The 15,895-nt window shown below is 39.5% G+C and overlaps 1 protein-coding gene across 1 annotated transcript in view; it reads right to left on the reverse strand.

Annotated features, from left to right (window-relative positions):
• RCN1 (reticulocalbin 1) overlaps positions 1-15,895 on the reverse strand; it is a 223,486-nt gene that overhangs the window by 41,556 nt on the left and 166,035 nt on the right. The window contains exon 4 of the mRNA XM_085648260.1: positions 15,248-15,308. Within this exon, the coding sequence (XP_085504386.1) occupies positions 15,248-15,308 (61 nt within the window). The remainder of the gene's footprint in view (positions 1-15,247; positions 15,309-15,895) is intronic.

Here is a 15,895-nt window from a genome sequence, read left to right on the forward strand (position 1 = left end):
GAGGACGGTGACGCTGCATGATAGAACAGAACTTTAACGATTTGACTGAGGACCAGATTCTGACTTAGAAAACGACAAATAGCCAGAATAGGTAAATATGACAAAAGATGAAATTTACTAATTAGGTCTAACTTGCATTTGATTTAGATAAAGAAAAGATTAATTGAATTCATGTGTGGTGTTGTTGTTTCATTGAAATGTATTATTGATTGATTTAGGGAATTAAGGAGTCATTAAACTAAATTCAACTAAATGATTCATCAGCAAAGTTAAGCTGTTCTCCTTGATGGGAGGAGGAGGAGGAGAAAGGGATTTCTGTTAGGTGATATGAGTGAAAAGTTCCCATCGAGGGGAAAGCAGTGTAGTTCGGAACTAAATGTTTATTCCCCTTTTCCTGAATAAAGTGGTACGGATAGATTGATTAGAATGAATGTTGGTGTTATGGGCCCCACCAGCGTGTGATGTGTATGTGTGTGTGTGACTGCGAAATCACTCTGTCCGTGGTAGTAGGGGGAAATTTAGGAACTCAAACTGCACCATTGGCATTGGCACTGGCTTTTCGACTAGTCACAGTTATTGACATTAAAGAAGGATCAAGAGAAGAAATAAAATATCTACAACAGGTATATAATTTGTTTGGTCTTAGTATATAATAATTGTCCTCTACACAAGCAGGAGATAACAATAGTACTTAGTACAGATTTCGGTACCTCAAACACAGTCTTTTTGTTTTTTTCTTGACATTTGAAGGCAGGGGATTGGCTTTAGTCTCCTTGCTCCCGCAACTTATTATTTGTGAACAGCTTTTGATTTTGCCCACCTTATGTGCAATAATAGCACCCAAATATGGTGCCTACATACCAAATGTTTCATGGAGTATACATGACCAGATTGATCATATTCATCATAGCGTTAAAAACAAAATTAAAGATGGCTTTAGTCTTCACGGATGGAGTTTGTGGTCTTGTTCGAAGGGCATATTCGGGGACTAGGAATGAAGATACTAAAGATCGATTTAGCGTTTCTCCTTTCACTTGTTTTGCTCTACATTCTCATTAGGGTTTGCATATGCTCCACTAATAGCTTTACAAGGAATCTCTTTCCCCCTCACAGAGGATAATATAGATTGATATTTTGAATATGCCGCGTTTACATTTCCTAATTTCCTAATGAGGATGACTTGTCTCACAAAGCAAACAGACTTAAGATGAATGATTTGATAGATTTGCTTTAAAAATTGCACTACATTACCCCTCAATTGAGGGATTGTGGAATTTAGAAATAATGCCTTAGCGTAACTGTAACAGCCATGTTTGCTCTATGCTAAACTTATAATACCAAAGTTGTGCACATCTCTGACATATAAAGCAATACTTTCATGCCTGGTATCAGAGGCATAATTATCAAACTGCCTGCTGGTCTCTGAAAGTTTACTTTCTTGCGTCAGATTGAATGTCAAGTATGTACTATCCCATGATGTCAGTTTCTACACCTCTATAGACCTCTATTACATTCCTGTTTATAAAAAACATAAACTTTTGGTCAGTACATGTGTGCTTAGCTTTTAAGCTCACAGGGTTCACAGGGTATAGTCTTGTCACCAACACACAGATGTTTTTGTTTTTATAGTAAACATTTTCGGACATCTAAAATTGAAGATCCAAGAACAGATTTCTTTCACATCATTTTTTGATGTGTTGAATTATTAGTAAAATCTAGAAGCACTATTTCTCGATTAAATTATTTTATTTCCAGACATTTTTATTTGCTTGTTGTTTTTGAAACATTAAACAAACAAGAAAACACTACTTGAAAGTCTAAGTGCACGCAATGGCACAATTTGTCATGATAAAGTCAGGTTTACTGCCTTGATGTAGCCGGAATAAGAACGCTGTCTGGAAGTGCACAGTTACATCTTAATTTAGGGTCATGCTACCAATAAATTTGTAACACCTTGCAGCATCAATGTCACCATCAATTTTACACTGAAGTTAGAATTGCATTTTTGCTAGCTGCACCATGTCATGTATTTGCCTGGCTATGATAATGTATTATGTATATTCAAGGAATAGTTGGCATTTCTCTGTAGGAGCCACACATTTTTCTAGCTGCACCATGTCGTGTATTTGCCTGGCTATTATAATGTATTATGTATATTCAAGGAATAGTTGGCATCTCTCTGTAGGAGCCACACATTATTACTATATTTTGTTTAGTTGATAGTTGTAGACTTATCCTACCATTTTCTTGATTTACTTCTGCCATGTAAATATATTACCACACAATTTAATCTAGTTTACTGTGTTTGACCAGTAAATGCCCAAAACTGACACATGTTCTTATTTCCTACTTAACGTACCATGTTACTCTAACTTATGAGTAAGTATTTGGTAGTACACATTCACCTCGTTAAGCCCTGTGCATTAATTCACTTGTTTAATCGTTGATGTCACATTCAGGTCTTAGAATAACTTTGCTTCCATTCTGTTGACTAAGTGGCTTAGTAATCTGAAATCCTATACAGGCATAGGGGTGGATCCTTATTATCTGTGAGGTTGGAACACTAATCAACAAGAAAAAGCACCTCACAGAATTGTATTTTACAGAAGATCAAAAGGTAAACATTTTTTTGATGTGGGTAGCAGTCAATCCGTTAGTTTCAATTAGTCTTTTAAATACATAATTAGTTATTGAATGAATTATTACCATACACAAGAGCAATCTCTATTAGAAACAGACATTAACAAAAAACAAAAATATTTCAAAATAAGTAACCAAAAATTAAAACAAGTAAAACAACACACCTAAAAAACATTACATAACGTGTGCCAAGCAAATAATGATCTTCCATCACCAAAGGTAGTACTGTTGGCTTTACATGGCATTTCAGGAAATGTTGCTTTATAAGATCTCCATATAAACACCAGTTAGGTTTTTTGCCAGAGTACAGTCCATTCTATTTTAAGTAGTATACTCTTAGCTTCAGTAATATGAGGCAAGAGGAAATCTTTACGTAAAGGCCATGCAATGTGGGTCCTGTGTTGAGTCGGCCTAACAGCGGACAATGATGTGTATCTTTACTTGCCGTTTTTTGGGCAAGTGCGACATGGCAGCCTGGAGAAAGGAGCCCAGGATGGGAGCTTCCTCCCCCTGGCCAGCCGGTGCTCTGACCCAGGGCATGGTCAGAGCTTTGGTGCCCTGTCAAGCATACTCCTGGGGTCTATGGGAGTCCTATTCTGTGCACTTTGCGACAGGGTGGACTGGAGAATGGGGCCCGAGAAAGGGAATTAGGCTAAACCAGGGCCAAATGGAACTCTGGCATGGGGCCCTGTCAGAACTTCTTTGTCTGGTCAAGCGGGAGAGGCTTCCACAGTCCTCTGGAACCCTGTTCCAGGCACTTTGCAACACGGCAGTCCAGGGATGGAGGATTCCAGCACTTGACCAACTGGAGCTCTAAGCCGAGGTCCGGTCAGAGCATCTTCACCCAGCCAAGCCTTCCCAGGGGCTACCGCACCCATTCCTAGGCGCTTTGCCACACGACGGACCGGTGCACGGACGGACGTGCCCCAGTGTCCCCCCCCCTTGGCATGCCAGTGCACTACCCATTCTTGTAATCTGTGCACACTGATTGAGAGAGGGGGCATTTGAGAGAATGTATCCAGCTGCATTGAAAACTCTCTGGGCTTGAAGCTTCAAATGTGCCCTCATTGGGACTTCAAGGGAAGAGTCAAATGAAGGAAAGTACATGTTTTGTTCATTTACTTTAAGTACATAATTTCAGCAGTGACCTGACCTGGCAGATTTTGCACCACCCATATAGGCAGAGTAAATTACTCCTAATTATATTTGAATCTAAATGTGTTTTGGGACAGTCAAACACAATTGTTAAACAACTTATTAGATCAGTGAACAGTGGAATGAAGGAGACAAAGGAGTGGCTCACTCTATCCTCAAAGGGCAGAATGCTCCAATAGCAAAACAGTCCTTCTGCCTCGCACTTAACCAGTTGTTAAAGGATCTCGTGTGTGGTTGCGGCCTCTAACTCACAGGTTCACATCCTTTAGCAACATGTATGGTCTTCAGCAGTGACTATAATGGTATATTGTGATCAACACTTTTTCATCTAGCACTTGCAGCCTGTAGTAATATGGATTTACTGCAAAATGTTGCAGGCAAAGTAACATAAATAATGTGTCAGGTACATTATTATGCAGAGCGTCTCATTACATATTAGGAGCTGGAATGAAGCATGCGCTCCCTTTTTTGTAGAGTGTCTACCTTCATTAGCCCTGTTGGATCAAAATGGGAGCTGCTATTGTGCATGAAACCGAAGTTGTCGTAGGAATATGTGGGATGGGCAAATGTTCACCTGAAGAATTATGCTCCATTCACGTTTCATGGGTGGGATGAGCATGAGCACCTCTGTCCACATTTGGCAGAGGATACCCAGACTGTCTATGAGAATCCTCGGGTTCCTTGCCAAGCCCCCACTCTCTCCCGATTTTGATATATAGAGCAGCAGATTCTACCTCATGGTCCATTGTTTCTATCACTCTGCATCATTAAACTAAAATGTGTGCCAAAAAAGTAAAATATGCCATGTACATTATGTATTTCGAGATCTCTACAACAGTACTTTGGGACGGCAATCAAGGGACCCCCTCTGAATTCCCCAGAATGCCTATTTTCCAAATATTTACAGCATTTTACTGCCCCCTGTTTGACATATGATGTACAAGCAGGATGCCTGTTCAGCATGACAAACAATAAAACATGTTTTACTGTCACAACCACAAGACTCTGCTAAAACAATAGAAACGATTCCAGACATACATGGATTACCCCAATGTTCAGAGTTAACATTTTAACCTTTCCCTCCCCTATCAGTGCACAATTAGTAGTGAGCCCTTGCTGTCCAGCATAAGTCACACGACCCAAGACTCTCCATGCTGTCTACTTTTCGGAAGTGTTTGGATTTTCTAGATTGTCCAGGACACCCACTGATCTAGCTATTTATGATAGCTAAAATGAAGGCTGGAAGGGAGTGGGGAAACAGGGTGGTAAGGCCCTTGGCTAAGAAGTATCGCTCTGTTTCCTAATTTTGTTTTTCCTATGCATTTGATGCTGGTGTAGGTTCTTAAGCTCCTATGCGGTTCGGAATCAGAAGATAACCCTGACCAATATAGGTTCTCATATAGCCTCCTTGGGAAGGATTCAGAAGGGCAACTTTACCTGAACAGTATTTTCCAGTGTTTTATAATCTTTCATTATAGGAAAAATCATACCCAGTGGTATGGGTGGGTCAGGTCCATGGGGCCCAACTTTCTGGCTCTTAGGAGGATGAATAAAAACAATATAAATCACTGCTTACCAGCTGCTTCTGTTGTTCCTGTTTACTTGAACATAAACTCAACAGAGCCTATTGCCTTAATGCATCACTGACGAGTTCAAGCAGCAGCTATATTCAATGTGGCTGCAGATTACGAGGAGCTGTCCCTTTCAGGTCTTGTCCATGTTGTTTTAAATGCTTTATTGGCATTCAGAAATTCCAATATTAAATTGAGCTATAACTGCCATATTTTTTATCCTACATGAAGTCAACGCTGAGGTGTAGGCAGTTTAAAACCCAAATAAAAAATGGTTCGCTTATTTGGAGAGCATTTAAGATTCGCCTAAAAGTGCAGATGCACAAACTATGATCTAGACAGATCTTTCAGTACTTACACAAGTGTTGACTGGAAGACTATTGATTGATAAATGCACGATTACAAATCGCAACTCAGCTGAGTCACTAGCAATTAATATTTGCAAAACAGACAAAGCTACCATGCTGAGCCTCAAATGTATCCAAACATTAATATCGTATGGACTCATCAGGTAAAAAAGGGAGCCATTATTTTGAATTGAGTGGGAAAAATGCAATTTTTTATTTAAACAAGGTAGAAGTCAGATCCTTTTTCAGAAACTGTTTTCCGTCGGCACAATGTTTAGTCTGCAGGATACACACTACCTACTGTTATGTAACTTGTGAATACGTGAGGCCAGAAAATTCATGGAAAGTAGTCATTTTGGGGAATGGAAATCTATAATGAGGTAAAAGCAAAGTAAATGCAGAAGAAACAAAGTCCCACCAAATGGTAGATACAGCAGACACACAAACTGTTCCTCACACACACCTGGCCATAATTTAATGTACTCAAAGATCCAAAAGCCTTAGTATTTCCATTGCTTTCACTTATCTTTTCATATACATCTCACACAATGAAGAAGTCACTGGAAAAATACAGGAAAGGGTAGCTATTTCAGTAGTCACTTAATCAAGGGCATCACTGGCAGTGCAAATTCACCAGAGGTCTAGAACAGCCCAACTGAAAAGAACAAACATGTTGACATGTTTCATCCACTAATTTACAGTGATGTATGGGACTTGTGGCTTTCTTCAGAACCAGAACTCGTGGTATGTTACCCCTAGCCTAATACTAATCAAATTAAAGAGGAGTCAGTGTAGGTGCAACAACAAAACCAAACTCAAAATACTCATGGTTTATCTTTGACCGAAGTCAAGTAGTAACCATACTTAGGAAGTCATGAGGAGTTGCCAACTGGGTTCAGTCGGCAAATCCTCTTGAGCATTTGACTGAAGAGGATTACTCCTCCTGACTAAGTGGTTAGTATAATGCATTGTGAGGTTCTACTGTCCTCAAGTTTTGCGATTGATACCTTTATTGGCACCCCACTGTGCAGAAACCTTAGTGCTCTAGTAGACTGGCTGTCGTGTGCTAGAGATGGTCTTTTATTTCCTCCATATCTTCATTTTCAGGTTTGGGTACAGAGAAGAGCCTATCCTGCTAAATCTTTTACAGAACTTGTACTGCCTCATTTTTGCCAGAAGTTTACACATTTCTTTTAAGAGAGATAAAAGTTTACATGTGTGGCTTCTTTACTGGGCTAGGCTCATCATGCTTTTATACTTTTTGTTGACTGTTCCCCTTTAACACAGCATCTCTATCGCTTTAAATTTAGAAACGGAGATATCCCAGTCAAACCCAGGCTGAATGATGGAGTTGGGAGTTGGATCAACTACCAAAGGGGTACTTTCTATGTTTTCCTTAATGTGTGCAATACCCTGCCTCTCACCCTGTAGCTTTCCATCTGCATCCACACACTGCACATATGTTTATTAGTCCGCTCAGTTGTGAAATCTCAGGTCCTAGATGCTCAGATTTTTGATTCTTGCTTTACGTTTTGCCACATCTAGAATTAAACACCAGGGTTCCTATTACACATAGGGCACACTTTCCCTGTTTGTGCCACGGTACACTTTAAAACAGGTGTGTCAGGTGCAAACAGAGAAAGTGTGCCCTATTACATTGAATGAACTGCCCCAGGGCAACTGCAAATTCGTCCTGCCCTGGGTGCAGCGCATTCAAGTGAAAAATGGAGCAGCTTTGAAGCAGCTGCTCTGTGTTTCACTGTGCAGGCGGCAACCTGCCTGCACTTTTAAGAGGGGAGAGAGATCCCCTTGCAGGCGAGTGCAGTGAGTGACTGCACCTGTCTGCATGGGGATGTCTGGGGCTGCCATCAGTGGGTGCACTGGATGGCTTCTTTGCCTCTGCACATGCCTCTATAATACGGCACGGGCACAGAGGCATAGAGATTCCCTCATTTGCATGCCACCATGCAAATAAGGGAACACCCTATGGTGATAGCGCTGGTGCTATATGTGCGCCAGCACTATCTGTATTACAGAAAAGGCCGCACAAGCATCTGTGGCCCTTTCTGTAAAGTGCCTCAGGGCGCACAATGAGGGTGCACATGACCAGTGCGCCCCCTGGGGCACTTTCCATACTACTGCCCCAAATGAGGGCTTGGCTTGTAGACATATTAAATTGTTCTCCAGAGTGACTTATAGACATTTTTTAAATTACAATTTGCTTGGATCTTATGGTCTATAAAACATTCAACTAAAAAAAATCTCCATCAAGGACTCCGATTGATGAGATCCCATCAGGTGAATCCAGATGAGAAGCAACCCAGTGTTGAAGCATTCCACAAAGGTAGCTGAGGGTTTGCATCTTTGAAACAGGTACACACCGGAAAGAAATGGTTGATTCACTAATGTCTAGTGCCATCTACCTAATCAGTTAGCACAACTGTGGATACTTCACATAGGGAGTGTATACTTTAGATGTCCTCTACCTCTCTCTTATATGTAGTGAACAAAGTGCCACTATAGGTCAATGTGCCAGACTGTCAACTCACTGTGGTACAGTCATATTGGGCACCTTCCCTCATTAGCTAGGAATGTAACCAATGCTACACAAACTGTGTTAAAGCTACTCTGCAGCTGTCATATGTGTTTTTTTTACTAAGCTCCATTAAAAAAGAGCATCTCTGACTCTTTAAATGTGGACAGGGTGAAATCCCTGACATACCCAGGATATGAGATTGTTACCATAAAAAAAAAATTCGGGAATGTACACCTTTTCCCTCTTGCTTTCTTGCTGCCTGCCCATTGAACAACATCCGCTAGTATTCCATAATGGAGCATATGGATGCTGCTGATTCGCCAGTAGGTAAAGAATAGAGATATAAAGAACAATCTCAGAGGATTATGTACTCAATCTTATGTATGCAGCTATACTGTCTCGGTGATAGGCACATGACCCGTACCTTGAGTGACTGCCCCTTACTGCGTGCACAAGGAAAAAGTTACGTTTTACACATTTCTGCACTATTTCATGTACTAAAAACACTATGAAAAATTAGAAACTTCATGTGGTGAAGATAGGCACAAATGTGAAGTAAACATGACTTGGAGATCAAAAGGATGACAGACAAGTTTGTCAGTTTGTTCAAACTTAGTTGAAATACTTGAAACTTCATTTGGTGAAATGTTAACCAAACATGAAATGCACAATACAGTTTTTTCTTTACACAGATCAACAAAAGTCACACTGTATATTGACATTTCTAAATGTAGAGGTCAAGGTTGTGTTGGAATAGGTACAACCCTTGAGAAACAGATTAAATCATGGCAGAAATATGCCAATGATATTTCACTCATTCATAAAGACTAAAGTCCTATGGTTTAAATATAAAGTTAGACACCCGAGATACTCCATACGGCAACCTAAAAGATCTTACAAGGAGCCAAGTAAATGTATTTTTCATACCAGACCATGTTTTTTAATAAAACCATGAGGTTTGGATGTCTTTATTTCCATATATTTTGATGGCATGTTCATGTATTCTTGTGGTGTAACTGAAATCTGCAAAGGCAGTGTTAAAGCAGGTACATGTAAACGAAATATATGACCATCAGCAGTACTCATAAATAGAGGTCTTGGGGTTATCACTATTTTTCCAGGGAAAAAATACTCCAAGATATGTTTAAGAAACAAGCTATTCTAGTGTGGTTTCTAAATGCAAATGCAAAAATATTAAAGTCAGCCTAGTCTGGAATTACCCAATTCTTTAATATAATATGTACTGCAGCCTGCTCCGAATTGATATTGGTGTTCCCAAATACAAAAAAATTGAGAAAACATAACCATGTATTCCTGTTGCCTTAAATATTAATGCTTCCATACACATAACAACGTTCACCGATATATTACATAATCAAATTTGGCTATTGCTTTTATATTAACATGCATGTTAAGTTTCTTGACTTCTGAAGGACTAGAAGCCATTTTATTTGAGGTATTACATCTGCACATTTCCTGCATCTTGTAGTAAAGCATATCCTCAATTTTAATGTTGGCAAACAAAAGGATGATTTTAGTAAAACAGTGAATTCAGCAGTATGTTTATGTATCTTAATCTTAATTTCAAGGATGTCACACATTCTCACTGTGAGAAGATCCTGCCTCCTGCTCATTAGATAGTTTCAATGCACTATCAGTTTCTGTCATGTGTTTAAGCTCCATAGACTTGCATTGATAGAAAAGCATTTAAGAACAGTCCCAAACTGCATATTTATTAGCAATACTTTAACCAATTGGTTGTTTCAGCAATCGTTCTGGTTATTTGAAGTGACAGTTGTCTGATATTTTGCCTTTAACGCATTTTAGACTTTTAGGTCTTCCAACATACTGTATTTTATTTTAACAGATGGTGCATAGTCAGCGGGAAACAAACTCTGTAAACAGAAGACTGGAGAGTGCTGGATCGGACTATACATGATGACCCTCGGCACTCGAGGTAAGGGAGAAGTTACCCTGGGGCAACTAGTGTGAAGTGTGGCCCAGCACTGGATCTGGTGAATTGGCAAAACAGTGTGAGCACTTTGAGCTAAAATTCTAGGTAAAATCTAAGTGTGCTTATCATATATTTGTTGCTTCGCATAGCGTCTATAGTTTATGCTTTTCAATTTTTTGTTAAAAATATCATGCTGGTAGAATATAATGGGAAAAATTGTTTGTTGGGTAGGTAAGAGTAGTAGGAGTCCAGTGACCAGAACAATGTGCATGAGTGTGAATCCTTGGTTTACAGTGAGTAGGCTCTAGAAATACTATGGTAATGGGAAGATAGGCAGGAGCGCCATGGCCTGAAGCATGGATGATTGAAGGATGAACATATGTGAGAAAGAGGACCTCTGATCCAGCTGCCCAGTCTCCATCAAAAGCACCACGGGGTGCTGACTGAAGGAAGGTTACAAAAAAAATGCCGAACGTAAGGGGATCTTTGGGTGAGAGTGCAGGATACCTTTCCTTCTTCTCTCCAATGCGACCAGTTGGAATATATTACTGAGGGAACCCCATCCATTTTTCCATATCCTTCCCCACCTCACTCCACGGGATGAAATGTGCTGCTTATTATGTTTTAGCAATTATGTGTATGTTTTCAGGATGGGTAGAAGGGTACTACTGTGTCCATGCAGATGCCAGCCTCAGAAACTGTATCGCTCGGATTGGGCTCGAACCAGATCTCAAGTGATGATGAAACACACTGCGTGTCAGCAGTAGTACAGGAAGTTTTTAAGGGTCTCGGGAAGTAGACCACTATTTCCACTGTTCATATCATCCAGAATCAGCAAGAAATTTAGGTAGGAACAATGGCACTCTTAAAAAACAAGATAGAAATAATATGTTCAGAAATTTTCTGACGCCCTTACACTAGCACTATGGTGCCAGAGAAGACAAAATTGAGCCCTTACAAAATAGCCAAGGACCAGTAAATGATACTGCCCTCAAAACCTCCTGGTAAAGCTGCAAAGTTAGATTTACAACTGAATGATGATGCAGTCTCGCAGTATTGCAGAAAGCTTATATGATGGCTCTACAGTTTCGTTCTCAGATTCTACCAACCCTACCTGCGAGTCCAACTGGCTCTCTCCACACCATAGTGCCACTGATGTTATGGTGCCTCAGAGTGATGAAGTAATAGAATCACAAAATCTGCCACTGTAAACTGCCTAATTGTCCCTTTCTTGTCACATAATTTAGTCAACCCTGCATTGAGCACTAAAAAAAGGGGGGGCAGGGATGCTCTACTATAGGTTCGGAATTTTACAACCATCTTCCCAATACTTCCCTCACAATAAAATAAGAAAAAAGACTACACTAGGGACAGCATTAAGAAACTACTCAAGCTTCAGAACAGAATAGTTTTCAGTCTCAGTTGCATCTGGGTGTGACCAGGGAATTCATATTTTTTATAGCACTGCTGCCACTTTTATTGTGGTTGTTTTCTGTGTGCTAATAGAATTGGTTATGTGCATCATCCTACGCCCTTGCACAAATAAAGACACTGCTAGCACCTTTCCCTGAGGATGATGAAGACATTTATAAATAAAATGTAAAAGCAGAAGTTTTGAGACTATTTGCAATAAATTATTGTGAAGAGTTTTGCCTCCTTGCAAAAATGGGGACCACGAAAACATAACCATCTACTCTTGTTGCCTTAAATGTTAACGCTTCCTGGAACATGTGTATCACAACCTAGATGGATATATTACATGATTAAATTAAGATATTATTTTTATATTAACCTGAAATGTTCACCTGCCTTAAAGTGAATGCTAACTTTCATGATTCTTGCTGGCCTAGAAGCCATTTAATTTGGAGGCAGTACCTTCTGCACATTCCCAGGATCTCGCATTAAAGTGTAGCTTTTCAATGTTGGCAAAAGGAAGCATGATTTCAGGAAAATAGGGAAATCAGCAGTCCGGTAATGTATCTTTATTTCAAGTACTTCGTGCATGCTCTCCTTGAGAAGATCCTGCCTCCTGCTTATTAGACAGCTTCATTGAAGTAACAGTTTCTGACACACATTTATGCTCCATGGACATGTTTTGAGGCAAAAGTGTGTGAGGACCATCGAAATTTGCATGCATTTTTTGCATTACATGCTCCAACTGGCTTTCTTGAGTGAGAACTCTGGTCTACTGAAATGACAACTGTTGCCTGATTGTTTGCTATTTTTGCATTAAGCGAATGATAGACTTTTAGGCCTTCTGACGTTTTGTGTTTTATTTTAACAAAGCATTTCAACAGACATTCGTTCAGCACCAAAACTAACGCCATCCCCCCCAGACAATGAAGTTCTTTCTCAAATGCCATCTTGTATTGCAGCATTTGAAAGGGTTTTATCACACATCTGTTAAAATGGAAATAGGCATCAAGTGGCACATTATTCCAGAAAATGAACACGAAGGAAGGTCATTATACAAAATTCACAAATACATTTTAGCAGTGAATGAGACATGTTCATAGACCACTGTAATTTGGAGTATTTAAAAGTCAATTGTGTGAAGCAGTGGTGGATTATGATTCTATTGTTCGACTTCAATGTGGTGACAGTCAGACCTCCAAGTAAGAATATGAAGACAGCTGTAATCTCTTAACCAAGTGATAAAAGTATATTAACATAAAATCACCACCTATTATATCTTTGGTTCCTGTGGTTAAAACCCTAGGTATAGTAGATTGGAATGAGAATACACGCAGCATTTCGAGAAACAGAGGAACATATATTTTACTGGGAACACAAAGCGGCTGGGGGGGAGGGTTTTATGGTGGTGGATGGGTGACAGAGGGGGGGTTTGAGGGACATTTATTAATTACCTGTAGACAATTAAAGGCTGCAGAGGGAGTTCACGAAACGCAACCCAGAATAGCTAGAACTGTTGTCTTATAGGTAATAGGTTAATTAAAAAAAAAACTGAACTCCATGTATATCTGGCATAGAATAGTATGAGAATACATCTGGACATCTGTGTTAAAACCAATAATAAATATTGAATATTATGTGCCAGACCTACAAGATGTAAGGCTCTTCCAGAGGAAAAAGTTGCTACATAATTTTATAATAATTAGAAGCAAATAGGAAAATCCAGGATATTTAGAGAGTAAGCGTCAATTAAGATGATTAGGAAATATCCGGATTACTCAAATAGATTTGTTTCTTTGAGTTGTTTTCACAATTGTATCATTCAAGATCCCATTTTGAGGTGGCAAAGTGGCATCAACCCTGAATGGCAAAAATAACGATGGGATATATGTTCTTGTTCTTTACAACATAAATTCACAAATGTTCATTTGTTTTTCGATTATGTTTGGTTGTCAAACTTTTGTCACGTGTATCTCTGCCTATTGTTTTCAAAATACAGTTTCCACAAGACCCCAGCTATGGAATTGCTAACACAAATATGGCAAATTGTAAATAGCTCTGACCCTAGGAATTTTTTTGTGTAACAAACAGATGTGCTAATTGTTAGATTTTTAGGACTTTTATTTGTATTTTAAATTATGGTGCTGTTAATAGTGATCGTGTTTGTTTTTTGGGGTTAATTGCTTAGGAAAACAAAGGATATTTACTCATGGATAATCCTACAATCAGATCAATGTCAGCCAATAAGTCATTTGTGTTAGTCTTTGACACGCATTACTTCCCAACTGCATGTAGCAGCTACCCAAGGCTTTCAATTCGAATAACAGTTTATAATTTCAGGCTTATTTTACAGTGAATTCATTACCATGAAAGATGTCTTGTTGCTTTGTTAAAAAATGCATTTAAAACAAATAGGTATAATGGTACAGTGGGCGCATGTCACCACTTGCTGTGTAGAATAAGTCATTCAAATTCAGCAACCACATTTTACCATCTGTTTGGGCAAGGTTCAGGAAGCACACATTTTTTTCGCACATGCATTTAATTTAATCAAAAGCATTACATTGTTTATTTTAATAAGTTGGCATGTTCTGTCAATTCGATTTTATCATAATTGTTCATGTAAAGTGTTCAACGGTGGAATGCTCCATTGTGCTATCTATAGGCCTGAAGGAAGCAGTGCTCCCACAGTAACACATGTTGACAACTACCTCGTAATTATGTGTAGGTAATGTCACCGAATGAACTTTAATTACTGTGGAAATTCTACTTCTCTATTATTTTAGTCCTACATGAAAAGCATTCAAAATTGCGACTAAATAGAATTTATAATGATTAGAAAAAGGCCTGTCATTAATTAACATGTGTACATTGTTGCCGATTACAGTATGTAAGGGGACGTGATTTAAAGGGAGTTTGAACCATAGGAGACTTTCAACCTATGTTCTGTTTTTCTGCTTCCGCTGTGGCAGTTTCTATTTAAACAGATGTGTACCTTAAATACCAGAATGTCAATCCTTCTACCGCTGTGCACCGAACATTCTAGAACAACGCTGAAATCAAAGTACTTTTCATCTCGTCATTACTGAAACCACTTTAGAAACACAAAAACCTGTCATTATGAAGGAGGTGCAGTAGGAAGTCTGTTCCAGTAGCCATATGACACTGTGCAAAAACAATGCACACATTTCCTTCCACTTCGCCTTTGAGGCGGGATCAGCAGGGCTCCCGATAGGCCCCTAGCGGGACTGAAGTATGACCAAAGAAACATAATGTGTTTGACGAAAGCTCCATTGCACATTTTCGATACTTTTCAAGGCTTTCTAAAACTCAGACCCGTTCTGCTTCATATCCTTGAACACAATAGGGCACCATTGTGAAACTATTTCTGGTGTGCTCTTGTTAGTTCAAATAAAAGGATACGAAAACATTCTACATCAGCTGAGGTACGCTGCAGGGACGAAGAGGCAGGCTCTCTAGCTCAAATGACTAGATTGTAATATATGTACGAAGTTATAAAGCTATCCCTCAGTGCTATGAAGTGACCAGAAGGTGGCATGTGGGCGCTGTATAAAAACACCAATGTGATTAAAATATACAAAAAATCCTTACATAAGAATGTAGAACTTACCAATATATTCATCTTGATCTATAAATCCATCGCCATTTTTATCTATATCTTCCAGGGTTTCCTAAAGAAAAAATAATTGTAATTCATATGTATGTTCTTGATGAGGTTATATATAGAGAAGGACTAATATAGTGCCACACCCTAGGGGTTTCACTGAGAGGATACCGATCATATTTAAAAACATGTATAGTATTCTTTAAGTTAACAACCGCAATTCTTTTCCCATTTGAAATTTAGGCTCTTATTACAATGCTCGGTCAGAAAGGCTGCGAACGGCATTCTTATTTTCCTAACCTGTGTTGGAACCCATTTTCCGACCGACTCGGAAATATTTCCGATCGACCGATTACGATGGAAGGTAACCGTTTGGTCATTCCGAATCGGTTCTGACCAGCATTTGGAGAATCCGAGTCTGTTGGAGCCAAACTGTACAGCTCTATGGACCGAGTTTCCGATCAATGTATTACAATGTCGGATTCGGAAAGCCTTTCCGAATCGGTCTGTCCGACATGGAACGGCTGTCAGAAACGGACTTTGGGGACCCGTAGCAGGCCCCCCTTCACCCAGAGGCCTTCGGTTGGGGGCCGTGGGGGTACCCATGGGTCCTCTCTTTACAACCATCCACAGTGTGGCAGGAACCATGGGGTG

Source organism: Triturus cristatus, chromosome 3_2, assembly GCF_964204655.1.
Source record: "Triturus cristatus chromosome 3_2, aTriCri1.1, whole genome shotgun sequence".
In the NCBI taxonomy this organism is placed as follows: Eukaryota; Metazoa; Chordata; class Amphibia; order Caudata; family Salamandridae; genus Triturus; species Triturus cristatus.